Genomic DNA, 26,423 nt, shown 5'->3' with positions numbered 1-26,423 from the left:
GGGGGCAGGGGAGACGGGTGGGGGGGGCAGGGGAGACGGGTGGGGGGGGCAGGGGAGACGGGTGGGGGGGGCAGGGGAGACGGGTGGGGGGGGCAGGGGAGACGGGTGGGGGGGGCAGGGGAGACGGGTGGGGGGGGCAGGGGAGACGGGTGGGGGGGGAAGAAAGGGGAGACGGGTGGGGGGGGCAGGGGAGACGGGTGGGGGGGGGGCAGGGGAGACGGGTGGGGGGGGGCAGGGGAGACGGGTGGGGGGGGGCAGGGGAGACGGGTGGGGGGGGGCAGGGGAGACGGGTGGGGGGGGCAGGGGAGACGGGTGGGGGGGGCAGGGGAGACGGGTGGGGGGGGCAGGGGAGACGGGTGGGGGGGGCAGGGGAGACGGGTGGGGGGGGGGGCAGGGAGACGGGTGGGGGGGGGGCAGGGGAGACGGGTGGGGGGGGAGAGAAGGGGAGACGAGTTGGGGGGGGGGGGGGGGGGAAGAGAGAAGGGGAGACGGGTGGGGGGGGGGGAAGAGAGAAAAAAGGGAGACGGGTGGGGGGGGGGAGGAGAGAGAAGGGGAGACGGGTGGGGGGGGGGAAGAGAGAAAAAGGGGAGACGGGTGGGGGGGGGGGAGGAGAGAGAAGGGGAGACGGGTGGGGCGGGGAGGAGAGAGAAGGGGAGACGGGTGGGGGGGGGGAAAAAGGGGGAGATGGGTGGGGGGGGGGGGGGGGGAGGAGTGAAGGGGAGATGGGTGTGGGGGGGACCGGGAGGTGGGTGGGGGAAAGGGGAGATGGGTGGGGGGTGGGGGGAAAGAGAGAAGTGGGGAGATGGGTGGGGTGGGGGGGGTGGGGAAGTGGGGAGATGGGTGGGGGGGGGGGGAAGAGAAGGGGGAGATGTGTTGGGGGAAAGGGAGGGAAAGGAGAGGAAAGGGGGGGGGCGGCGAGAGGGGGCGGCGAGAGGGGGCGGCGAGAGGGGGGTCAGGAAGGGGCGGGAAGGAGGGGAAGGAGGGAGGGTGGGGGGGGGGTCAGGAAGGGGCAGGAAGAGGGGAAGGAGGGGAAGGGGGGGGAAAAGGAGGGGGGAGAAAGGGGAGAAAAGGGGAGAAAAGGGGAGAAAGGGGGCCATTGTGGAGATGATTGCACACTTCTTCAGTTTAACACAGGCCCTGAAATTTTGCTCAGGGAGAGCATTCAGTTTTTCCAATGTACTGTCAGAGAGACTCCAGCCAAACCTCCCAGAGAACCTAGCATTCCCATCCCTCCAGAATTTCAGGGCTCTGAAATGTAATCCTAGTCGCCAGTCACTGTGGATTTGAGTAAGGGAGTCGAAGGGTTCACTGCACTCACCTTCCAAAAGCAAACATGCAAGCTACTTAATAATACATACCAGACAAGCAACCAGAATCCAGGAATTCAATTTTCAAAATGGCAGGCAATAAAACAGAATTCAATAAATCTGACTAATTAATAGGCTAGCAAAAGGAAAATGATCAAAACTGTTGTATAAATCAAGTGATTAATTAGCAGCCTTCAGAGACAGGGCACGTTGTCAGATCTATACATGACTGCAGTCTCTCAACACGTCGCAAGCTCAATGCTCCATGAAACAGTCTAGCAGTCAGTTGGAAAAACAAGTGTGATACACAAGGCCAGCAAAGAGCCAAAGGGAAGGTTCGTGCCTCGTTTAGGCCAATGCATAGCCTTGCTAGTGTTGTCCAGACACAGACAGCAGGTTATATAAAAAAAATAATCTTTTTTTTGGGACTACTCCCACCTGCAACCAAAATAAATTTACTCAGTAGGATTTGCTCAGAGTTCAGTCCTGGCTCTCAAACCAATCCCCATTTCGTTCAGGTACATCCAAATGCCAACTAATTCTGTCGCTACCAAATTAAGGCTCTTGTCTCACTACCTCTGTACCAGGAGCTCAAGTCCCACCTGCTCCAGAGTGCACTGTAACACAACTATACATGGCGATGTCTATTGTGCTCCCTCCAACAGCTCTGTCAGGGTAACATAGTTTAAGACAGCTCCTCATCACCTCCTCAAATAGATGGTTAAAAACAAACATGCCTTATCATCAACGCCCACATCCCACACAAAAATCTCAATGGTACCTTAAAGCAATAACCACAGCTTAATGGCAGCTTCCCCTACTAGTTGCCCTCAGGAGATACATTTATTGTTTGAACAGTGATCTGGAGGGAAAAAACAAATCAGACAGAGACACAGTTTGTTGAAAATGGAAGAATCACTCACCTGCAACATGCAGCTGAGGCCATAAACTAAAGGGCGATGCTGCGGACACGAATGGAAATCCGAGAAGGCCGATTGCACTGGGCTCATCACTACAGTGGGAGCAGCGGGACTGGGAGCAGCCAGTGGAGCGTTATTTGGTCCAATGATCATGTGAGGGGAGTGTGCAGGAACAAGGTTTGAAGAGTTTTCACTCAGAAGAACAGAAAGCCTCCTGGCACAGAAATAGGCAAGGCGACGGGATAAATAAGCCGATTGAACAAACTCTTCCGAATACTGAAAGAAAGAAAAGGATTATTGGGGAGACCTTGCAGTACAAGGCATTTTGCAGTTGTCAAGACCGATTTTGTGCGTCCTATCCTACTCCTATGAAAAGCAGCAGCCTCAAGTTGGGTTCTAGTCCAATCCATCAGACCTGTTAGATAAAGGGGTACAAGTAGGTCATTCAGCCCACACAAAGTCTGCCCCATCACTTCATGGGACCATGATAATCCTCAACTCCACATTCCTGCCTTATCCCTACAACCCATGATTCATTTACTGTTTAAAAAATCTGTCTCAGTTTTGGGCATGCTAAAAACAAACCCAGCCTTGACAATGCTCTGCAGTAAAGAATTCCACAGATTCCCTACCCTCTGAGAAAAGAAATTCCTCCTCATCTCAGTTTTAAATGGGCGAGACCTTATTCTGAGATTATATCCGCTGGTCCTAAATTCTCCCACAAGGGGAAACATCCATACTGTCACAGCGTTATACGGCACAGAAGCACACACTTCGGTCCAATTCGCCCATGCCAACCAAGTTTACCAAATTAAATGAGTCCCACTTGCCTGCGTTTGGCCCATATCCCTCTAAACCTTCCCAATTCATTTACACATCCAAATGTCTTTTAAATATTGGGACTGTACCTGCAGCTACCACTTCCTCTGGTGGCTCATTTCACATTTAGACCACCATGTGTGGAGAAAAGTTACCCCTCAGGTACTTTTTAAATCTTCCTTCTGTCCCCCTAAAAATATCCTTCCATGTTCTCAACTCACTCACCCCATGGAAAAGGTCTTTGCTTATCATCTTGTCTGTGCCCCTCACGATTTTATAAACCTCTATAAGGTCACCCCTCAAACTCCTGCACTCCAGGTGAAATAAATCCCAGCCTATCCTTATAACTTAAACCCTCCATTCCTGGCAACATCCTGGTATATCCTTTCTGAATTCTCTCCAGTTTAATTACATCCTTTATATTGTAGGGCAACCAGAACTGTACACAGGATTCCAGCAGGGGCCTCACCAACGTCCTGTACAACCTCAACATGACGTCCCGTCTCCTATACTCAACGGTCTGAACAATGAAGGTAAGCATGCTAAATGCCTTCATAACCACCCTGTCTACCTGTGTTTCAACTTTCAAGGAACTATGGACCTGAACACCTACAGGGGTGGGGGGGGTGGGTCTGTTCTAAAACACTATCCAGACTCCTACCATTAATTGTATAGGTTATGCCCCTGTTTGTTTTACCAAACTGCAATACTTGCATTTAACTAAATTAAACTCCATCTGCCACTCCTCAGCCCATTGATCCAACTGATCTAGAACCCTTTGTAATCTTAGGTATCCTTCTTCACTGTCAAATATACCACCAATTTTGGCGTCACCCGCAAACTTACTAACCATGCCTCCTAAATTCTCCAAATAGTTCACACAAATTACAAACAAATCACAGCCCCTATTCTAAATTACAACTCTCAACCACCACCCTCTGCCTCCAACATCAAGCCAATTTTGTACCCAATTGGCAAGTTCTCTCTGAATCCCATGTGCTAACTTTACACGGAAAAGTCTATCACATGGAACCTTGTCAAAGGCTTTAAATAAAATCTATATAGACAGCATCTACCGCTCTGCCCTTTTTGGTTATGTACTCAAAAAACTCAATCAAGTCAGTGAGACAAGTTTCCATGCACAAGGCCATGCTGACTATCCCTAATCAGTCCCCTGCCTCTCCAAAAGCAGTTAAATCCTCTCTCTCAATCCTCTCCAACAATTTATCCACCACAGATCAAACTCCTAGGTCTATAATTCCCCAGGCTTCTCCTTACAACTTCTCAAATAAAGACGCGACAAAAGCCACCCTCCAGTCGTCTGGTACCTCACCTATGTCTATAGATGATGCAAACATCTCCAGTAGGAGTCCCCACAATTGCTTCCCTAACTTCCCACAATGTCCTGGGATACACTTGATAAGGTCCTGGAGATTTTATCCACCTTTAAGCTTAAAAGACCTCCAGCACTTTCTCTTCTGTAATGTGGACTGTTTAAGACATCAATATTTACCAGAGTTCCATAGTCCTCCATTTCTCTCTCTACAGTAAAATCTGACGTGTAATATTCATTTAGTATCTCTTCCCATCTCTTGTGGCTCAATGCATAGACGACTTCCTAGATCTTTAAGATGCCCTATTCTCTCCCCAGTTGTTCTTAATGTACTGTCAAGTCCTCTAAGATCTTACAATGTCTCCATGGGTTGCCTCTCATTCTTCTAAACTCCAATGAGTACAACAAGCCCAATATATTCATCCTCCCTCACATTAGAAAGTCCCTTCAAACCCAGGTTCAACTTGGTGAACCTTCGCTGGGCTTCTCTGATGCCACTACTTCTTCGCTTAGATAGGGAGGACCAGAACTGTTCAGGGGTATTCCAGTTCTAGTCTGATCCAAACAAAACAGTTTGTAGCCATCAATCAAAGCAAGATAGCTGTAATGGAGAAGACTCAGAAAAGATTAGGCCAATCCTACTTGTATATCACTCTATGGCTACAGGACTGAATACATAAAAGACTAATATCCAGAGAATACTAGTTCAAATCTAGCCTGGCCATTTGCGAAATGACACATCTTAAAAAATCAAAACTAGAAATAAACATTTAGTAAATAGGACTATAAAGCTGTAAAGACGTAACAATCCAAATAGATCACTTATATCTGTTCAGGAACGAAACACGCTACGCTTACTCACATTCACCCGTATATTAAATCCAGGAATGCATTCCCCAGTGGCATTAGGGATCGAGACTAAATATTTCTAGACTAATGGACCAAGCATTTCATTGCAGCAACTTTCCAAAAACAATTAGGGATGGGGAGCGGAATGCTAGCAAGTGGAGGAATAACCTTTTTAAAAATGTACTGATTCCAGCTTCACCACGAGCCATTCTCAACACTCAGCCAGCCAGCAAGATACTCAGTTGCAGGTTCAGGAGTTCACAAAGTCAGACCCACACCAGTTTCTCCAGACCAATGCTGGGCTTGTGTGATGCACTATCTTAAAAAAAGTGCTTTGAGATTATATTCTCAAAGTGTTGAAGGACAGATTCTAGTACCATATCTATTGCAGCTCGACAAAATGAACTGCAGCTTGCAGAGCCATGTCTTCAACCACTTTGGGTGTACAATATATTCTTATGTGATCTCAGTTTCACAATCAGATGACAATTGTTACCATTTTCATAATTTTATTATATCTGAAAAGGAGAAACAGATCAAGAATTACAGCAATGAGCAATTATAAAAGTTGCCAGTTTCCAAACTGCCTTTTGCACAAGAAATGGATCAAGCTGCTTAATGATTAAAACAGTGGAGCGTGGCAGCTTGCTAGAAAAACACCACTTGATTGTGATTCAAAGCTCTGGAATAACCTATTCCAAAAAAACCAAAAGGTCATACCACCTAAGAAGCTGTAATGAGTCTATCCTGCTATAATTAAACTATGTCAAGTTTAGCAAACGAGCAGATGATAATGCACGAAAAGAAAAGGTCTCCTGTGTCTTTGCTCAGATTGAAATCTGGAGTACAATCACAAAAGTACAATAGCGAAGTTCAAGCAATGCAAGGTGGCAGTGGAGAAGGGAGTAGATGTGAATGTGGTGCCAATCAAGCAGGCTGCTTTCTCCTGGATGGTATCAAGCTTGAGCATTGTTGGAGCTGCAGTCCAACCAGGTAAGCGAGGAGTACTCCCGTCACAGTCCTGACTTGTGCCTTGCAGGCGATGCCAGGTTTTGGGGAGTCAGGAGGTAAGTTACTCATTAAAATATAACATTATAGCACAGAAACAGGCCCTTCAGCCAAGATTCTGGCACTGACCAATTACTATTCTAAATGCATCCCATCTCCTTGCACATGGTCTGTATCCCTCTATTCCTTGCCTGTTCATGTGTCTGTCTATTGTATATGCTTCTACCATCTCCCTTGGCAGCATATTCCAGGTACCTCCTACCTTCTGCAAAAAAAAAAAACTTCTCACATGTCTCCTTTAAGTTTGCCCTCTCTCACCTTAAACCAAATCCCCTAATATTTGGGAGAAGACTCAGATTATCCACCCTATCCACAACTCTCATAACTTTATGTATTTCTATCAGGTCACCCTCAGCTTCCACAGTCTAGTCTGTCCAACCTCTCCTTATAGCCACAGTCAAATTCAGGCAACATCCCAGTCAACACCTTTTGCACCCTCTCCAAAGCCTCCACAGCCTTCCTATAGTGTGGCAACCAGAACTGCACATAATATTCCAAATGCGGCCTGACTAAAGTTTTACACAGTCACATCAGGACTTGCCAACTTTCATGCTCAGTGCCCTGACCAATGAAGGCAAGCATGCCCTATGCCTTCTTTACCACCTTATCAACTTGAGCGACCTCTTTCAGGGAGCTATTGACTTGTATCTCAGGATCCCAGGTAAAAACAAGGGCTGCAGATGCTGGAAACCAGATTCTAGATTAGAGTGGTGCTTTTGCCCGAAACGTCAATTTTCCTGCTCCTCGGATGCTGCCTGAACTGCTGTACTTTTCCAGCACCACTCTAATCTAGAATCCCAAGATCCCAGTCTATAACAATGCTCTTAAGGGTCCTGCCATTTACTGGATACTATCCACTTGCAATTGACTCCCAATGAGTTTCTTTAATGGCTACAGCATTGTAGTTCCATGTACTTGTCCAGGCTCTAAGTTTATTTGCTTTATTTTTTTATACCCACTGCAGTAAAATAAATACACTTCAGACTACCAGCCCTTCCATGTTCACTAATCTGACCCTGTCTGTTCTTCCGACTGGACTCACTCAGTACTCCGAGCCTCTGACTTACTCTTATAGCCACCATATTTACATGGCAATTCCACGTGAATGTGGACAAGCTAGACTTGTATCCATTGGAGTTTAAGAGAGTAAGAGGCAACTCAAAACTGAGGAATCTAAACAGGTATATGCGGAAGGAAAGAGAAAAATGGAGAACTAGATCTCACGATTTAAAAATAAGGGGCGATCTACTTAAGACAAAGAGGAGGAGATTTTTATTTCTCACAGAGGATTGTGAAAACATTTTGGAACTCTTTTCCTCAGAATCTAATAGAAGCAGAGTAATTGAATATTTGTAAGGTAGAAGTTGACTGATTCTTGATAAGGGTGTACAGATGCATAAATCTCCACAGCCTGATAAGATGCATTTCAGGCTGTTATGGGAGGCAAGGGAGGAGATTGCTGGAGTCCTGGTGAATATATTTAGTAGCTTACTGGCCACTGGTGACATGCTGGAATATTGGAAGATAGCTAATATTCCCAAGAAGGGCAGTAGGGATAACCAGGTAATTATAGACCAATTAGTCAGATGCCAGTGGCAGGGAAGTTATTGGAAAAAGTTCAAAAGATAGGATTAATCAATAATTGGAAAGGCAGAGACTGATTGGAATCGAAGCACAGTTTCTGTCTGACTAATTTAATTAAGGTTTTTGAGAAAGTGACTAAATATATTGATGAGGATAGTACAATTGGTGCAGTTTACATTGACTTCAGAAAGGCCTTTGACAAGGTCCCACATGGAAGATTGTTCCAACAAGACAGACCTCATGGGATCAAAGGCAAGCTGGCAAAATGGATCCAAAACCAACTCACAAATGGGAGGCAAAGGGTGATGATGGAGGGTTGCTGTTGCAATTGAAAGCCTGTACCCAGTAGTGCATCACAGAAAATGGCGCTGGGACTCTTGATGTTTGTTATGTACATTAACAACTTGGGTGTGAAAGCAGAAAGTACATTTTGTAAATGTGCAGATGACATGAAAATTGGGGGTGCAGTTGATAGTGAGTAGGATTGGCTCAGGCTACAGTTCGATGTTGATCAGCTGATAAATTGGGCAGAGCAATGTCAGATAGACCTTAATCCTTATATATATATGAGGTGATGTACTGTGGGAGGCCTAATAAGGAAAGGACATACATAATGAATGGTAGATCCCTACACCTTAGTATACGAGTGCATATATCCCTGAAGACGTCAGCACAGATAGACAAGATGGTGAAGAAAGCGCATGGGATGCTTCCCTTCATTAGCCAGGGCATAGAATATAGGAGCAAGGAAGTCTTGTTACAACTTTGTAAAGCATTGGTTGGGCCACAAATGGGATACTGTGTGCAGTCCTGGTCACCACACTTTCAGAAGGACATAATTGTACTGGAGAGGGTGCAGAGCAGGTTCACCAGGATGTTCTGAAGGAAGGTCACTGGATCCGAAATGTTAACTCCGATTTCTGTCCTAAGATGCTGCCAAACCTGTTGAGGTTTTCCAGCAATTTCTCTGTTTTTGTTCACCAGAATGTTGCCTGAGATGAAAAGTTTCAGTTATGAGAAGAAACTGGATATGTTAGGTTTGTTTGCATTGAACACTTGAGGCTGAAGAGGGAATCTGATTGAGGGATACAATATTGTGAGAGGCACAGACAATGTAGATTGTGAGAATCTTTTTGCCATGGCATACCTGTCGAAGGCCAGAGAGCGCAGGTTTAAGGCAAGGACTAAGCAGATTAGAGAAGACCTGAGGAAAAATATTTCCCCCAAGAGGGTGGTAATAAACTGGAACATACGTCTAGGGGAGTAGTGGAGGCAAGTCCTCTAACAACATTTGAGCAGCACCTGGATGAGCACTTGAAATGCCAGGCCACAGTAGGCTGTGGAGAAAGTGAGGATTGCAGATGCTGGGGATCAGAGTCGACAAGAGTGATGCTGTAGAAGCACAGCCAATCAGGCAGCATCTGAGGAGCAGGAGAATCGATGTTTCGGGTGTAAGCCCTTCATCAGGAACGGACGAAGTGCAGGTAAACGAAATTAGTGTAGCTTGGTGTTTATTGGTCAGAATAGACATGGACCAAAGAGCCTGCTTTTACCCTTGTAAACTGAAAGTTAAAACTTCCTCAACACTGTCCCTATCAAAGAGCTTAGAATAGGCATGTACACGGCCTGACATATAATAAGGCTGCATCTACTCTTAAACTGAATGCCACCTCCCCTGTCCCCATCTCACATCAGTGATGGAAGAAGTGAACATTTAAAGGTTTTGGACGAGTGTCACTCAAGTGGGCAACTTTGTCCTGGATAATGGTGAAAGCTTCAAAAGCTACTGGAGCTGCACTCATCTGGGAAAGTAGAGCATATTCCATCACACTCCCAACCTAAGTCTTGGAGATGTCTCGCAACTTTTCATGGTTTACCTTCCCTCTTGGTGTTCGCCCATCAGTAAGTTCTCTACAGGCCTAAGTGTATCCTTTTGCAGTTGAATGAATGACATTGGAGCCTACAATGGTGGCAACAGTGGTTAGCACTACTGCCTCAGAGTATCAGGGACCCAGCTGCAATTCCACCCTTGGATGGAGTGTGCGCATTCTCCCCGTGTCTGCGTGGGTTTCCTTCGGGTGCTCCGGTTTCCTCCCACAGTCCAAAGACGTGCAGGTTAGGTGGATTAGCCATGGAAAATGCCTTTTTGGGGGTGGGATGCTCTTCGGAGGATCAGCGTGGATTCAATGGGCCAAAAGGCCTACTTCCACGCTGTTATGATTCTGTGTGATACTGGGGCTCTACACCTCCAAGTTGGGCCTGTGTCAATTTATAAATAATCATTATGCAAGTACCCAACAAAGGATTCCAAAAGAACACAAAGCAATAGCTCAAAATTAAAGACTTGTCTCATTATTTTCAGCTCATCAAAAAGGTCAAGGTTATCAGTACTGGGAAATGGAACTCATCAGCTGCTGCAGCCATCACTCTCAGATCAGAACAGCACTGGATTTTTGAGCATACAGTATTCCACTCTTTCCCAACAAGAGCAAATGGTACTTCAAAGAACATCAATTTCCAAGACTAATCACCTACGTGACACCCCGCCCCCCCCCCCCCCCCCGACCCCCGTAAGACTCTCAGCCATTGATGAATGAGGAACAGATTGGTAATTAATTCCAAACTACAATCAATCAAAGTAAACTTCCAAACTCAGCTGATATAGAACCGAAATCTTCAAGTGGAGTTTTTTGAAGAAGTAACAAAGAGGATTAATGAGGGCAGAGCAGTAGATGTGATCTATATGGACTTCAGTAAGACATTCGACAAGGTTCCCCATGGGAGACTGATTAGCAAGGTTAGATCTCATGGAATACAAGGAGAACTAGCCATTTGGATACAGAACTGACTCAAAGAAAGAAGACAGAGGGTGGTGGTGGAGGGTTGTTTTTCAGACTGGAGGCCTGTGACCAGTGGAGTGCCACAAGGATTGGTGCTGGGTCCACTACTTTTCGACATTTATATAAATGATTTGGATGTGAACATAGGCGGTATAGTTAGTAAGTTTGCAGATGACACCAAAATTGGAGATGTAGTGGACAGCAAAGAAGGTACCCTCAGATCACAACGGGATCTTGACCAGATGGGCCAATGGGCTGAGGAGTGGCAGATGGAGTTTAATTTAGATAAATGAGAGGTGCTGCATTTTGGAAAAGCAAATCAGAGCAGGACTTGCACACTTAATGGTAAGATCCTATGGAGTGTTGCTGGAGAAAGAGACCTTGGAGTGCAGGCTCATAGCTCCTTGAAAGTAGAGTCACAGGTAGATAGGATGGTGAATGCGGCATTTGGTATGCTTTCCTTCATCGGTCAGAGCATAGAGTATTGGAGTTGGGATGTCATGTTGCGGCTGTACAGGACATTTGTTAGGCCACTTTTGGAATATTGCATGCAATTCTGGTTTCCTTCCTATCAGAAGGATGTTGTGAAACTTGAAAGGTTCAGAAAAGATTTACAACGATGTTGCCAGGGTTGAGCTATAGGGAGAGGCTGAACAGGCTGGGGCTGTTTTCCCTGGAGCGTCGGAGGCTGAGGGGTGACCTTATAGAGATCTATAAAATCATGAGGGGCATGGGTAGGATAAATAGTCAAGGTCTTTTCCCTGGTGTGGAGGAGTCCAGAACTAGATGACGTAGGTTCAGGGCGAGAGGGGAAAATTTAAAAGGGACCTGAGGGGCAACTTTTTCATACAGAGGGTGGTGCATGTATAGAATGAGCTGAGTATAGAGGAAGAAGTGGAGGCTGATACAATTACAACATTTAAAAGGCATCTGGATAGGTATATAAATAGGAAGGGTTTAGAGGGATATGGGCCAAATGCTGGCAAATGGGACTAGATTAGGTTGGAATATCTGGTCAGCATGGATGAGTTAGACCGAAGGGTCTGTTTCCATATTGTATATCTCTATGACTTTGGAGAAGAAGTTTTCAATCCTACACATTGTGCTGGATTCGATCCCAGATGTGAAAGGCCTATGCAAACCCACAATAGCAACTGGAACCCACTGTTGAGTGAATAGGTCTATAGACTACAGCATGGAGGCAATCTTGGAGTTGGATTAAATATTGCAGGATCGAAGGGGGTGAAACCCCGAAGAGGTTGTCAAAAAGTTATCCTTCTATAGTAGAAGAGTAAGTATCAATGAATTTGCATCATTTGAAGACAGACATTAACAGGGCAGGACAGTGGCTCATTAGTGAGCACTGCTGCCTCACAACACCAGGAACCCAAGTTCAATTCCAGCCTGGGGCGACTGTCTGTGTGGGTTTCCTCCAGGTGCTTTGGTTTCCTCGCACAGTCCAGAGATGTGCAGTTTAGGGTGGATTGGCCATGCTAAATTACCCATTGTGTTCCAGGATATGCAGGCTAGATGGATTAGCCATGGGAAATGCAGGGTTAGAGAGAGAGAGTTGGGAGCTTGATCCAGATGCTTTTCAGAGGATCAGTGTGGACCCGATGGGCTGAATGTCCAGATTCCACTGTTGGATTCTATTCTCTCGGACAACTGCAATTCATATGTACTATTCTTCAAACAACAATCGTATGTGTGGAATCTTTCATTAAAAGAGACAAAGGAGAAATATTTATTTAATTTACCTGAAGCATCAATGGCAACAGCATCTTAAGGAGTTCGTCATCTGCCGGTCTGACCTTTTCCAGCACATCCAGAATCCAGGTTAAATATTCGTGTCTCTCCAACATCCCATCCTACAACATGACATGCAAACTAGTTAAAGTAAGTTTCTTTTCCTTGTTCTTCAGTCAGTAAATCAACATATACCCTTTTCTGGAAAGCCAACCAACCGTGATCCCAACATTTCTAATGCCTGAAAGAATTTTTCCTGCAGTACTGTTGAGCATATTAACAATCACTAAACTACAAAAGATTTATCGCAGAGCATTGCTCAATGCCATGTGTGATATAACAGCTTCTCAGAAGAGAAGTATACAAAAACATTATGGAAATGAAAATGTAGCAATATTAATAGCCTAAGATCAAACCTTTCTGATGACAAATTTAATAACAATTCCTTGCCTTAGCAATGTTGTTTGAAGAAAAAAATTATAGGTGCGTATCAACCTGTTGAATTTAACTGATAGCCTTGGCAGGAGCAACAAGACAACCAGACTGTCATTTGATGCAAACACAGATTAATTAGCACCCAGTTACACATTCTTGTTGAGATGGGTACTTCTTGAACTGTCGACATTGGCAAAGAGACGTTTGCAAGAGTTGTAAAGCAAGTGCGACCTTGTAAGTTAGAATACCAGTCTTGGAACGAAAAGAAGTAAATCCACTCACTGGTGCTAAGGTCAATAGAACAAAGCAAAATGCAAAGAACTGCAGATACTGGAAATCTGAAACAAAAATGGAAATTGCTGGAGAACCTCAACAGACAATCAAGGTATTTTTCAATGTATAATTTCAGTTACGTCACACTGTAAATTTTTGCTATAAATTCTGTGCCTTACAATTGTGTCCTCCACAACCACCTGATGAAGGAGCATCGCTCCGAAAGCTAGTGTGCTTCCAATTAAACCTGTTGGACTATAACCTGGTGTTGTGTGATTTTTAACTTTGTACACCCCAGTCCAACACTGGCATCTCGACATCATCACCTCAGCAGGTCTGGCAGCATGGATCGGATCGGATCAGATTGAATTGGATTGAATTTATTGTTACGTGTACCAAGGCACAGTGAAAAGCTTTGTCTTGCAAGCAATACAGGCAGATCACAGAGTTAAGTAGCATAGATAGTAAATAATAGGGAAACAGCGGCAAAAACAAAAACACAGGTGCAGGCGAATGTTAAGACTTTGAGAGTCCATTCAGTACTCAGAGAAGCAGAGACAATGCCTCAATTCCAGTTATCTTTAAGCAGAACTGGCAAAGTCACAGATGTCAACTCTGCTTCCTCACTATGGGTGTTGCAAGATTTGCTGAGCTTCTCCAACAATTTCTGTTTTTGTTTCAGATTTCCCACATCCACAATTCCTTGCTTTTTCTCATTGAGTGATTTCAACAGGTTTGGAAAAGGAGAGTTGATACACTTAAATGGTGTAGCACTTGATGATGTATTTTAGATTTGAAACCAAGTCACTACAAACACAAAGATGTTGCATAACCTTTCTTTTAAATGCAAAGAAGATATCAGAAAACACCTTGCAATTCATGTTTGGTTGGACTGCACCTGGAATACTGTGTGCAGTTTTGGTCTTAGCTCAAGAAAGATATTATTGCCAGAAGAAATGCAATGAAGGTTCACTCGACTTGTTGGCGAGATGTCAGTACAGTCCAATAAGAGGGCTTGGACAAACTGGACCTAGATTTTCTGAAATTTCGAAGACTGAATGGCGATCTCAGATTTTTACAAAATACTTGAAGTGATACACAGGGTAGTTGGGGGCAAGATGTTTCCCCCAGTCGGGAAACCTAGAATCAGGGGCACGTTTTAAAAAATAAAGGGGAATGTCATTTATGACTGAGATTAAGGGAATGAATGGTAGGTCTTTAGGCAGTACTGAAGAACAAAGGGACCTTGGTGTACAAGTCCATTGATCCCTGAAGGTGTCAATACAGGTAGGCAAAGTGGTGACAATGGCATATAGGATGCTTGCCTTCATTAGCCTGGATGTAGAATAGGAGAGCAAATAATTCTTGTAAAACACTAGTTAGGCCACAGATGGAATACTGTGTGCAGTTCTGTTTGCCACATTATTGCACTGGAGAGGGTGCAGACGAGATTCATCAGGAGGTTGCCTGGAATGAGAAGTCACAGTTATGAGGAGAGACTGGGTAGGCTGTCCTTCAAGCAGAGGAGGGATCTAACTGAGGTATACAAAAATATGAGAGGCATAGGTAGAGTAGATTGTGAGAATCTTTTTCCCATAGCAGATGTATCTAAGACCAGGGATAACAGGTTTGTGTAGAGCAGGAGATATGAGCAAAACAAAATTTCACCCAGAGGATACAGAAATGTAGAACAAGCTGCTTGAGAGGGAGGGTGGTGGAGGGAGATATGCTTGGAACATTGAAGCAGCATGTGGAAGACCACTTAGAATGCGAGGGTTTTGGAGGTTATGAACTAACTGCAGGCAGATAGGATTGTGTACATAGAACAAAAAAACAGTACTGGATGAGGAACAGACCATTTAGCTCACTTCCACCAACACATGGTGTCTTTCTAAACTAAAAATCTTTTGTCTCTACTTGGTCCGTCCCCCTGCCTATTCATATTTCTGTCAAAATGCCTCCTAAATATGGCTATTGTATCACCTCCTTTGGCTGCTCATTCCAGGCACTTACCACCCTCTGTGCAAAAAACACTTTCCTCCCACATCTCCTATAAACTTACCTCCTTTTACCTTAAACCTACACTCCCTAAAAGTTGACATTTCTACCCTGGGATAAAGACTCTTAACTATTCATTCCATCAGGTTGTTCCCCCATTCTTCAACATCCAAATGAAAACAAACCAAGTCTGTCCAATCTCTCCTCACAGCCAATACCCTCCAACAACCTGGTAAATCATTTCTGTACCCCCTCTAAAGCCTTCACATCATTCTGCATGAACTATCCGCAATATTCCAAATGTGGTGTAACTGAAGTCGTTCACAGCTGCAGAAGAACTTGCCAACTTTTATACTCCAGGAGAAAGTGAGGACTGCAGATGCTGAAGATCAGAGTCAAAAAGGGTGGCGCTGGAAAAGCACAACCAGTCAGGCAGCATCCGAGGAACCGGAGAGTCAATGTTTCAAGCATGAGCCTTATGCTTCTCATTCCTAATGTCAGGCTTCTGCTTGAAATGTCGACTCTCCTGCTGCTCGGATGCTGCCTGACCTGCTGCGCTTTTCCAGCACTACACTTTTCAACTTTCATATGCTGTTCCCCGACCAATGAAGGCAAGCATGCCGTATGTCTTCATGATCACCTTACCCACCTATGTTGCCACTTTCAGGGAACTGTGGACTCGTTTGCCTAGATCCCCTCTGAATGTTGATGCTACTAAGGGTTCTGCTAATTAATGTATACTTTCTTCCTGCATCAGATCTTCCAAAACGTATCACCTTGCATTTGCCTGGATTCAAGTCCATCTGTCATTTCTCCTCCCAAGTCTCCAGCCTATCTATAACCTGCTGTGGCAACCTTCCTCACTATCCACAGCTCCCCCAATCTTTGGGTGTCATCTGCAAACTAAGTCAAACCACCTATATTCTCCTCCAAATCATTTAGACTAGATTAGATTAGATTCCCTACAGTGTGGAAACAGGCCCTTCAGCCCAACAAGTCCACACCGACGCTCCGAAAAGTAACCCGCCCAGGCCCATTTCCTTCTGACTAATGTACCTAACACTATGGGCAATTTAGCATGGCCAATTCACCTGACCTGCACATCTTTGGACTGTGGGAGGAAACCCACACAGACACAGGGAGAACATGCAAACTCCACACAGATAGTCGCCCGAGGCTGGAATTGAACCAGGGACCTTGGTGCTGTGAGGCAGCAGTGCTAACCACTGAGCCACCATGCCACCTGTATATATTATAAAACAACAGGGGTTCCAGAACTGATCCCTGCAGAACACCACTGCGCACAGATCTCCAGTCAGAAAAACACCTTTTCACCACCACACTCTATTTAGTTTTGTATCTATCATACCAGCTCATCTCAGACCCCATGTGACTTCAAATTTGTACCTCGTGAAAGGCCTTACGAAAGTCCATACAGACAACATCCACCACTTTTCCTTCAATTTCTCAATAACTTCAAATCAAGTTTGTGAGACACGACATGCCCTGCACTAAGCCATTCTGCCTATAACCAATAAGTCCATGCTTTTCGAAATGTGAGTAAATGTTATCCCTAAGAATCTTCTCCAATAATTTCCCTGCTACCGAGACAAGGTTCACCAGCCTGTAATTTCTCGGATTATCCCTGTCGCCCTTCTTAAAGGGCAACGTTGGCTATTTTCCAGTCCTCTGGAATCTAACCGGTCATGAAAGAGGATACAAAGAATTTGTATAAGGCCCCAGCAATTTCCTTCCCCATCTCCCTCAGCGTTCTACACTTTCACCCCCCCTGGGTGAACAACACTGCCAGATGCGGTGCAGCTGCTTTCACAAGAGGCCATCCCACAACAGTACCAAAACTGTATACCCTGTTTGAGGGGGGATTGGTTACAAGCTCTCCTGCACAGCCTGCCTACACTTACACATCTTCCTGGTGGTTACCTAACTCTTCTCTGTAGTAGTTTGTACTGATGCTGTGACCAGCTTGCTAAATGTGCTATCCAGGACACTGGACAGCACGGTGGCTCAGTGGTTAGCACTGCTGCCTCACAACAACAGGAACCTGGGTTCCATTCCAGCCTCGGGTGACTATCTGTGTGGCGTTTGCACATTCTCCCAGAGTCTGCATAGGTTTCCTCCGGGTGCTCCGGTTTCCTCCTACAATCCAAAGATGTGAAGGTTAGGTGAATTGCCCATAGTGTAAGTTACTAGTAGGGAATGGGTCTGGGTGGGTTACTCTTTAGAAGGTTGGTGCAGATATGTTGTTCCACACTGTAGGAATTCTAATTCTAATTCACAGCCTCATGGATGGTCCATAGGGAGTCCAGCTGCAGCTCCGGGTGCTCCAAGCGGTAAATCAGGAGTTCCAGCTGAACACACTTCCTGCACATGGAGTTGCCATGGAGACAAAGTGTTCCTGATTTCCCACATATCGCAGGAGGGGCATTCCACGTGGCCAAGTTTGCCTGCCATTGTGAACCTTATCAACTAAATCAACCTGATCAACAACAGACAATAAACCAGGAATGGATTACACAACCTTACCCACTTGTTACCAACTCCAATCTCACTCCTGCCATGTAGTTTGGTGCTTGTCAGTGGGCATTGACATGAAGGGCTTGTTTCTATGCCATACAACTCGATAACCTATTTTCAATTATTCTTCGCTCAGACAGTGTTGAATCTCTGGAACTCCCTATCCCTGGGGGCTGTGAAAGCTCAGTCATTAAGTGCATTTAAGGTAACAATTGGGAGGCTCCTGATTAAACATGGTGTTAGGGAATGGGGATAGTTTGGGAAGAAGTAACTGAACTGTTTAATCAGAGTCACTTAAGTTTTAAGAGAATAGAATTTGAGTATATCTAAGACTGAGATAGATAGGTACTTGAGTATCAAAGAAATCAAGGGTTATGGGGAGAAAGCGGGAGAATGGAGTTGAGAAACTTATCAGCCATGATTGAATGGCGGAGCAGACTCGATGGGCTGAATGGCCGAATTTCTGATCCTGGGTCCTGTGATGTTATAGAATAGAATATTGTTTTAAGGCACGGAGATGACATTCAGCCCAGTTCTACTATCTAGTACTTTCCCCATATCCATGCACACCATTTCTAACCAAATCATCACCCAATGTCCTCTGGAATGCTTCAATTGAACCTGCCTCCACCAAACTTCCAGGCAATACATTGCATGCTCTTGTTATTCACTGAAAAATGTCCTAAATAGGATATAAGAAGTCAGTTGCAAACCATTTTACAAAGGAGTCTGAATATTGAAACTTTAAATGTATTTTGAGGGGACGGTTGCATCAAGACATAGGATATTCTAAGTATTGCCATTAAATAGAAGGCTGCTAGCAGGTTCAGAGGATGAAGTATAATTCCAACTACTAGGTTGACAGGGGAATACTACAGCAAATACTGCAACAAGAGATATTGCATAAATGTAGAGAGCATTGAGAAAGGAAGGGTGGGTGGAAAGGAAGGGGCAGAAGGTAGAAATTGGCAGGATTCTAGACAGTTGGCTCCATCAATTCCTTTTTCTCTCATCTTCTACTCCTCCAATCATGGTGATGGGGGTGCAGAAAGAGATGGCAAAAGGAAAATAAATATCCTTGTTGTCTGCCTTAGGATGGTTGAGACCAAGGGAACACAGCAGGAGAGAAAGGGTAAGCAACACAGCAAGGGTGACAAATACTAAGGTAAGGATATTTTTCATAGTTATGCTATTATGTCAACATCAATGTTCGCATTTCCGATTGGATATTCAAGTCCATCAACAATGGGCTGCCACACTTCAGACCTCAATCCAGTGGGCAAAGGTGCAAAATCCTTTCTCTGCCTCCCTACTGTTAAAGGGGAAAGCCACCAATAATAAGGCATGTCCATACATGACCATCAAAGGCTTGGTGCAGGAAAACAAGGTGAACATCTATGCTAGTGAGGAGGATGCTGGGGCTGACCTGAGCGATTTCAGGTGGAGAAGACTTTTCTTAAATATATATTTTCTAAATATTTAATTCATATTTTTCATAACATAAAAAAGCTTCCTGGTGTCAATTATTCTCTGAGCTTTCTCAACGCTATTGCTTGTTGGGGCAAAAAGATTCTTGATTATTACTGCAATGGATTACTATGGTAGAAATTAGCACAAACAGCAGTAATACACAACTTCCAACCATCTGGCTGAATAGAACTGAATTTAAACTCATTTCATGGAACAAAAGAAAGCACTCAAAAAGCCCAGGATAGAGTCAGTACAATTCCTTGGAGCTCATTACAGGCAAACTCTCTACTAAACCAATCTGATTTCGTTTGCACATGGATACTTCCCTAACTTTCCCCTCATTGGGTCAATAAATCACAGATCAACCTCTAATGCTGAATTAGGTCATGTTTTATACTGGCAGGATCACAAGCTTAAAAAATGTAGTCCATGTCCTTGTGTGATTCACAGCCACAGACTTCAAGAGGGACAAAATTATTCCACTGTTGCCTCAGAATCAGAAGCACACAAATTATCTTTCCTGTTTTACTTTTAAGAAAGATTGCAAGGTCAGAAATCCAAAGGCCCAATTTTAAGCATATGGGGCTCCAAAACTGTGCAATGCAAAATTCAGTGCATATTGGCACATGCAATGTTCTTTCATTGCATTGAATGAAATGCATGATCATAGCTAATCTGTTAGCACATCTATCCAATGGAAGTTAACCCTTTGGTTGGAAATTAGATGGGAGTTTCACTGATAAAGAGTCAGCATCTATTGCTTATCCCTAATTGTCCTAGAAATGAATCGTTTAGGCTATATAATAGTTAACTGTTAATCACATTGTTAAAGGGCCGATCTCACACGTAGTCACACAGTAGGTATTCGGGTCCCAGGGTCCTGTGTGGGGAGGAAAGGGCTCAATAACCAGTGCCTAGATCTCAAGGTGGGTTGGGGTCACCATGCCCTCATCAAGAACCCTGGTCAGGTTCCCATCCATCCCATTTCTCAGGTAGGGTTAACCTCCACTGGATACATTGTTAACAGATAGGCTATAATCATGCATTTCATTCAAAGCAATGAATGAACATGGCATTTACCAATCTGCAATGAATATTGCACAGCAGTCCTTGATTCCCCATATTGTTCCTTCTGGGCCTGTGGATCTCTGACCTTGCAATCCCTTATAAAACTAAAGCCTGGGGGTCCAGGCCAAGAGCAGCACTGGGTCCTGTGATACCAGTCACTGCCTGAATTAACCAGATTAGGTTTTTTTTTGGCAATCAATGATGGTTTGGTAATCAACATTGCTGATGCCAGCTTACATCTCAATTTTCTTAATTGAATTTAAATTCCACCAAGTCCTATGTGAGATTTGAACCCATCTCCCCAAAGCTATTCTGCTAGATCACGGAGTTACTCAAAAGTGACATTACCACAGTGCCCCTAAACTTACAAACATTTTCATGACTTTGCTACTAATATTCTAAAGCACAGTTATAGGGAGACAGAGAAAAAAGAAACAAACAGGTTATTTCCATTCATTGTTTCTGAATATTTTAATTTTAAAAAGGCTGAATAGTATGGGCCTGGGAGTGGAGCAAAGGTCCAAGTCCTGAGCAAACTTAACCAGAGGATACACAAGTCAAGTGGCAATATTGCTCAAAGATGCTTATGTTTAAATGGTTGAACACTCTCCAACAAATCAACCTTGCCCCATTGCACTAAAAAAAACAAAGCACTGTTTCAACAAACATGATGTAAAACAAATCATCAGAGAGGGGGAGGAAAGAGAGAGAGAGGCCAACAGAAAGTGTTAGTAATAATTCTTTGCTAATGGTTCAGAATTGAAAAGAGGAACTGAAGCCAAGGCTCCGCCTCTAAGTCCCATTTGTTCAACAGCAGAGAGTTTCCAACTGACTTGCACTGACATCTTCCTTTATACTGTAGAACAGCTTCTACATGAAGTGGCTCTGTAACGTGGCAGAACTCCCACTGTTATTTAATCTATCCATTTACATAGCTGGGACAAATTCCAGCACTGTTAAGAAAGGAAGAATCAATTATACAAAGGAAGTCACAATGATAACCTTCAGCTTTTGACTGCAGATATGCTTTGTTATCAAGTGGAGGTGAATAAAGGTGAAAATTATCAGCAGCCACTTGACGCCGAGAGCATTACTCACACTTAATTCCTGTAATCCACCCTAATTGGATCGACACTCATCTACATCATTAATGCCCCTCATATTAAATTATACGGTGTCAAAGTCAGGTTTGCAGCATAAAATGTTTGTTATATAAAATGTCTGGAAATGTGAGCATTACTAGGAAAATCAGCACTTATAACCCAACCAAGGTGATCTTGAGGCGACACTGTTGGACTTTCTTCCCAAATAGCTGCAGTCCATTTGGGGAATATGCTCAGACAGTGATGACATGAATGGATTTTAAGGAATTACACTCAATGAAGGAACAGAAATACAAAGTGGAGGTGATGTGTGTTTCTATGGGCCTATTGCACTTATCTTTCTAGGTGGCAGAGAGCATGAAGTTTGGGAGATACTGCCAAATGCAATGGGCAAACAGAACTGCCACACAGTTGTTTTAACCCATCATGGTCCAAAGACAAAACATCTCCCACACACGTCAGAGTTTATCTGGGTCAGCGACAGCATGGTAGTCATGCCAGTTATTATCAGGTCGGAATCCATTTTACCCTCTGTGCCATATTCTGTAAGGGAATACCCATTAAGGTGTTAGGATGGTCATATATTATCCAAGTCGCACAAAATTATAAGTAACCCTCTCTCAACAGTAAACATCATCTCAATCCAATATTACATCGTTACCAACGCCCAGAAGTTCTTAAAACTCAACTCTAAATGTGATGGCTATAAAATGTGAAGAAAATAAATTAATAGCTTGTAATGTTGAAGGATTTAATTGAGGTAGATGGGACTCCAAACTCCAGAGGATTATTGCAAGGTTTTGTTACTTTACCTAATCCTAGTAGGACATACATGCTAAATGAAGATCCAGTTTTTAAAGCAATCAACATCATCTTTACTGTTCTGCAAGTACCAAGACCATCTTTAGTCCACAGTTTACACAAACTGGTTCATTAATCAAGCAAGATGCTTGGTTGGTCTGACAGAAAACTGGAGCACTGATATTTTTTAAATCTGAAAAGGTGCCGGTAATGAAATCCCAATTGCTGCTTCTCTTTTGTATTTTGGATGCAGTGACTGATGATTTACACTTGTTCATATACACACAAGCCTATATCGTGCAGAGAAGCAAAGCTGTATTAATAAGTGTGAGTGACGTTGCTCTCACACTTTCTGATAACAAGATACACTGCAGCAACTAAAGTCTCTTTCAACAATGCTCCTGAATTCCACCATCCCAACCATACAAAAGGACAACAGGACCAGGTACATGGGAACACCACCACCATCTGAAATCTCTTCACCATCCTGAGGGACTGTCCTGACTTGGAACTACACCACTGTCCCTTCACTGTCATTGGAACATACTCTCTGCTTAAATTTACAATATGGACTGTAACAGATCAAAAGAAGGCAGCTCACCTACATCTTTCCCACAGCAAAGAGGAATGCACAATAAATGGCCTTGCCAGTTACATCAGCATCCCCTGAACGTATGAATTAAAATACAATACTGTTATGAAGTATACAGAGGCTTATGCAATTAAACACAGACAGCAGACAGAAAATAAAAAGCAGTTTTCCTTTCTCAGAAACAAGTGTACACCACGATTCTGATATGGAGTTAGAAATCACATCGAAATTTTAATGCTCTGGTCAGACTGCAGCTTGAAACCTCCAGTCTCTAAGACCTCATTTGTTGGAGACAATACAGAGAAATGAGTGAACCTTAGTGACAGAAGAAGAAAACTAGAGAATCTAAAAATGTGTCTGGAAATGTGGTCGAGGTAGGTTTAATGGAGGCATTCAAGAGAGCATTGGATTTTATTTAGATAGGAATGCTGTGCTGGGATAAGGGAAAATAAGTTAAGATATAGGAGTAGAATTCAGCCATTCGGCCCATCAAGTATGCTCCGCCATTCGATCATGGCTGATATGCTCCTCACCCCCATTTTCCTGCCTTCTCCCCATAACTGTTCAACCCATTACCAACTAAAAATCTGTCAAACTCCTCCTTAAAATTTACTCACTGTCCTAGCCATCCACTGTACTTTGAGATAGCGAATTCCTCAGATTCACAACCCTTTGGGAGAAGTAGTTTCTCTTCAACTGTTTTAAATTTGTTTCCCCTTAACTTAGGACTACACCTCTCGTCCCAGAATGCCCCATAACAGGAAGCATCCACTCTACAGCTACTTTATCCTCACCTTTTACAGCTCAATGTGATCTCCCCTCATTCTTCTAAATTCCAGAGAGAGTATATCCCTCAACTATTCAATCTCTTCAATGGCAGGAGATTGACACTAAGGAACAGAATCTATGCATGCACACTGGACTGAATGCCTTCTTCTGTACCGTAACAATTTTAAGTTTTTGAGATTTATTTTCTTAGCAGAAATACTAAGAGTCATAGAGATGAACAGCACGGAAACAGATCCTTTGGTGCAAACCGTCCATGCCGACCAGATATTCCAACCCAATCTAGTCCCACCTGCCAGCACCCAGCCCATATCCCTCCAAACCCTTCCAATTCATATACCCATCCAAACGCCTTTTAAATATAGCAATTGTACCAGCCTCCACCACTTCCTCTGGCAGCTCATTCCATACACGTACCACCCTCTGCGTGAAAACGTTGCCCCTTAGGTCTCTTTATATCTTTCCCCTTTCACCCTAAACCTATGCCCTCTAGTTCTGGACTCCCCGACCCCAGGGAAAAGACTTTGCCTATTTACCCTAACCATGCCCCTCATAATTTTGTAAACCTCTATAAGGTCACTCCTCAGCCTCTGACACTCCAGGGAAAACAGCCCCAGCCTGTTGAGCCTCTCCCTGTAGCTCAAATCCTCCAACCCTGGTAACATCCTTGTAAGTCTTTTCTGAACCCTTTCAAGTTTCACAATATCGTTCCGATATCCAAGAGGTATCAGACCAACCAAGCATCTTGCTTGGTTAATGAACCAGTTTGTGTAAACTGTGGACTAAAGATGCACTGCACACATATTAGTTATACATCATAATCAAGTTAATTACATTAAACTAAATTCCAAGAAATAGGACAAAGGGACACAGATTAAAGCTAGTAAAAAGAGCACCTTTAGGACAAGATTAATATGCTTGCAGAAACAGCAATCAACAAAATATAAAGAAGTGAAGTGGCATAAACCACATGTACCATCTAAGGGATTAAAAATTCCAAAATGTTTTGCCAAATGGATCAACCAAGTTGAGCTAAATGACAATCTGCTTGGATCATTATCCGATGATTAGGCTGGAGAATGACGTGCTTCCCGTCACAGACAGACCACGATAGGCACATCAAACAGTTCTTTTCTCTGCCTTTACCTGCGCTGTACATCACACAAACCTGGCGTACTCTCTACCTGCCTTCATCTATCCCCACTTCGCCACCCTCTTATCTAAAACTCCGCCTACACCCACCCCAGAGTCCTGAAGAAAGGTTACATCAGAAACGTTGACTTCTTCACGCCCCCCCCCCCCACCCCCCACCCGCCCAATGCTGTCTGGCTTGCTGTGTTCTTCCAGCCTCTTGCCTGACATCATCATACTGGCTAATGGGCATTGGTCTCTAGAGATCTTGAGGCAGAAAGGAAACGAGCTGCAAGAGGAAGTGGCAGTGAAAGTTAAAGACGCTGCAGCCAAGAGTGTGGTGCTGGGAAAGCCCAGCAGGTCAGGCAGCATCCAAGGAGCAGGAAAACTGACATTTCAGGCATAAGCCCTTCATCAGGCTTATGCCCAAAACCTCGATTCTCCTGCTCCTCAGATGCTGCCTGACCTGCTGTGCTTTTCCAGCACCACACTCTTGGCTCTAATCTCCAGCATCTGCAGTACTATCACCGTAAAGATGCTGCAGTTTGGCAAAAGGGAGCATAAAGGCTTGTGTATTGAATGTTGCCCCCTGCTCAAATGTTGAGTGAGACTCAGCATATTTAAACTTGTTATTAAGACCATAAGACATAGGAGTGGAAGTAAGGCCATTCGGCCCATCGAGTCCACTCCGCCATTCAATCATGGCTGATGCGCATTTCAGCTCCACTTGCCAGCGTTCTCCCCGTAGCCCTTAATTCCTCTAGACAACAAGAACCTATCAATCTCGGCCTTGAAGACATTTAGCGTCCCGGCTTCCACTGCACTCCGTGGCAATGAATTCCACAGGCCCACCACTCTCTGGCTGAAGAAATGTCTCCGCATTTCCGTTCTGAAATGACCCCCTCTAATTCTAAGGCTGTGTCCACGGGTCCTAGTCTCCTCGCCTAACAGAAACAATTTTCTAGCATCCACCTTTTCAAAGCCATGTATTATTTTGTACGTCTCTATTAGATCTCCCCTTAATCTTCTAAACTCCAACGAATACAATCCCAGTATCCTCAGCCGTTCCTCATAAGCTAGACCTGTCATTCCAGGGATCATCCGTGTGAATCTCCGCTGGACACGTTCCAGTGCCAGTATGTCCTTCCTGAGGTGTGGGGACCAAAACTGGACACAGTACTCCAAATGGGGCCTAACCAGAGCTTTATAAAGTCTTAGTAGTACATCTCTGCTTTTATACTTTTATATTCCAACCCTTATTGTTCTTGCACAATGGAATATCCTTTATTGTCACGTGTACTCCAGGACAGAAAAGTGTAGGAGTATAAAGGTTTTACAATGGCTGCCTCTAATGGTGCCATCTTAGGTACAAGTACTTAGGTACAGATCTTAGACACAAAACAGGAATAAAAGGAAAAGTAGTAGCATTACTTAGTGTTAAAAATAAGCTAATAATAAGATACATATTACATAATTAAAGGATTAGCATTACAGTTCTGTAAAAGGATTTGAAACAGTAGCAGTTCAGCACATGGTCTTACTGTCCACTTCAGACAACAATCCTGTTCCGCACCAGCACTCAGCTGCTCCAAAACTCACTTCCCCTCGCACTGCCCAGGACTCACCTCCCTCATGCTGCTTGCTGAATGTATCTATTTCATCTAGTTTTATCGCCACTCCATGCCCCCCACAACGTGTAAATTTATTTTTAACCATTCATAAAAGCTCCACAAAAACAGTTACATTGCCTCTATTGATGTTCTGT

The 26,423-nt window shown here is 44.1% G+C and overlaps 1 protein-coding gene across 4 annotated transcripts in view; it reads right to left on the bottom strand.

Annotated features, from left to right (window-relative positions):
• The window catches only part of LOC140478741 (mediator of RNA polymerase II transcription subunit 12-like protein), a 609,926-nt gene that overhangs the window by 487,194 nt on the left and 96,309 nt on the right, over window positions 1-26,423 (bottom strand). For all 4 annotated transcript variants that reach the window (XM_072572053.1, XM_072572054.1, XM_072572055.1 and 1 more), the window contains exons 7-8: window positions 12,478-12,588; window positions 2,231-2,503 (exon numbers count right to left, since the gene is read on the bottom strand). In XM_072572053.1, coding sequence (XP_072428154.1) covers window positions 2,231-2,503; window positions 12,478-12,588 — 384 coding nt within the window. The remainder of the gene's footprint in view (window positions 1-2,230; window positions 2,504-12,477; window positions 12,589-26,423) is intronic.

The sequence above is a fragment of the Chiloscyllium punctatum genome, chromosome 6, assembly GCF_047496795.1.
Source record: "Chiloscyllium punctatum isolate Juve2018m chromosome 6, sChiPun1.3, whole genome shotgun sequence".
Classification (NCBI taxonomy): Eukaryota; Metazoa; Chordata; class Chondrichthyes; order Orectolobiformes; family Hemiscylliidae; genus Chiloscyllium; species Chiloscyllium punctatum.
This window is presented reverse-complemented; position numbering and strand designations above follow the sequence as displayed.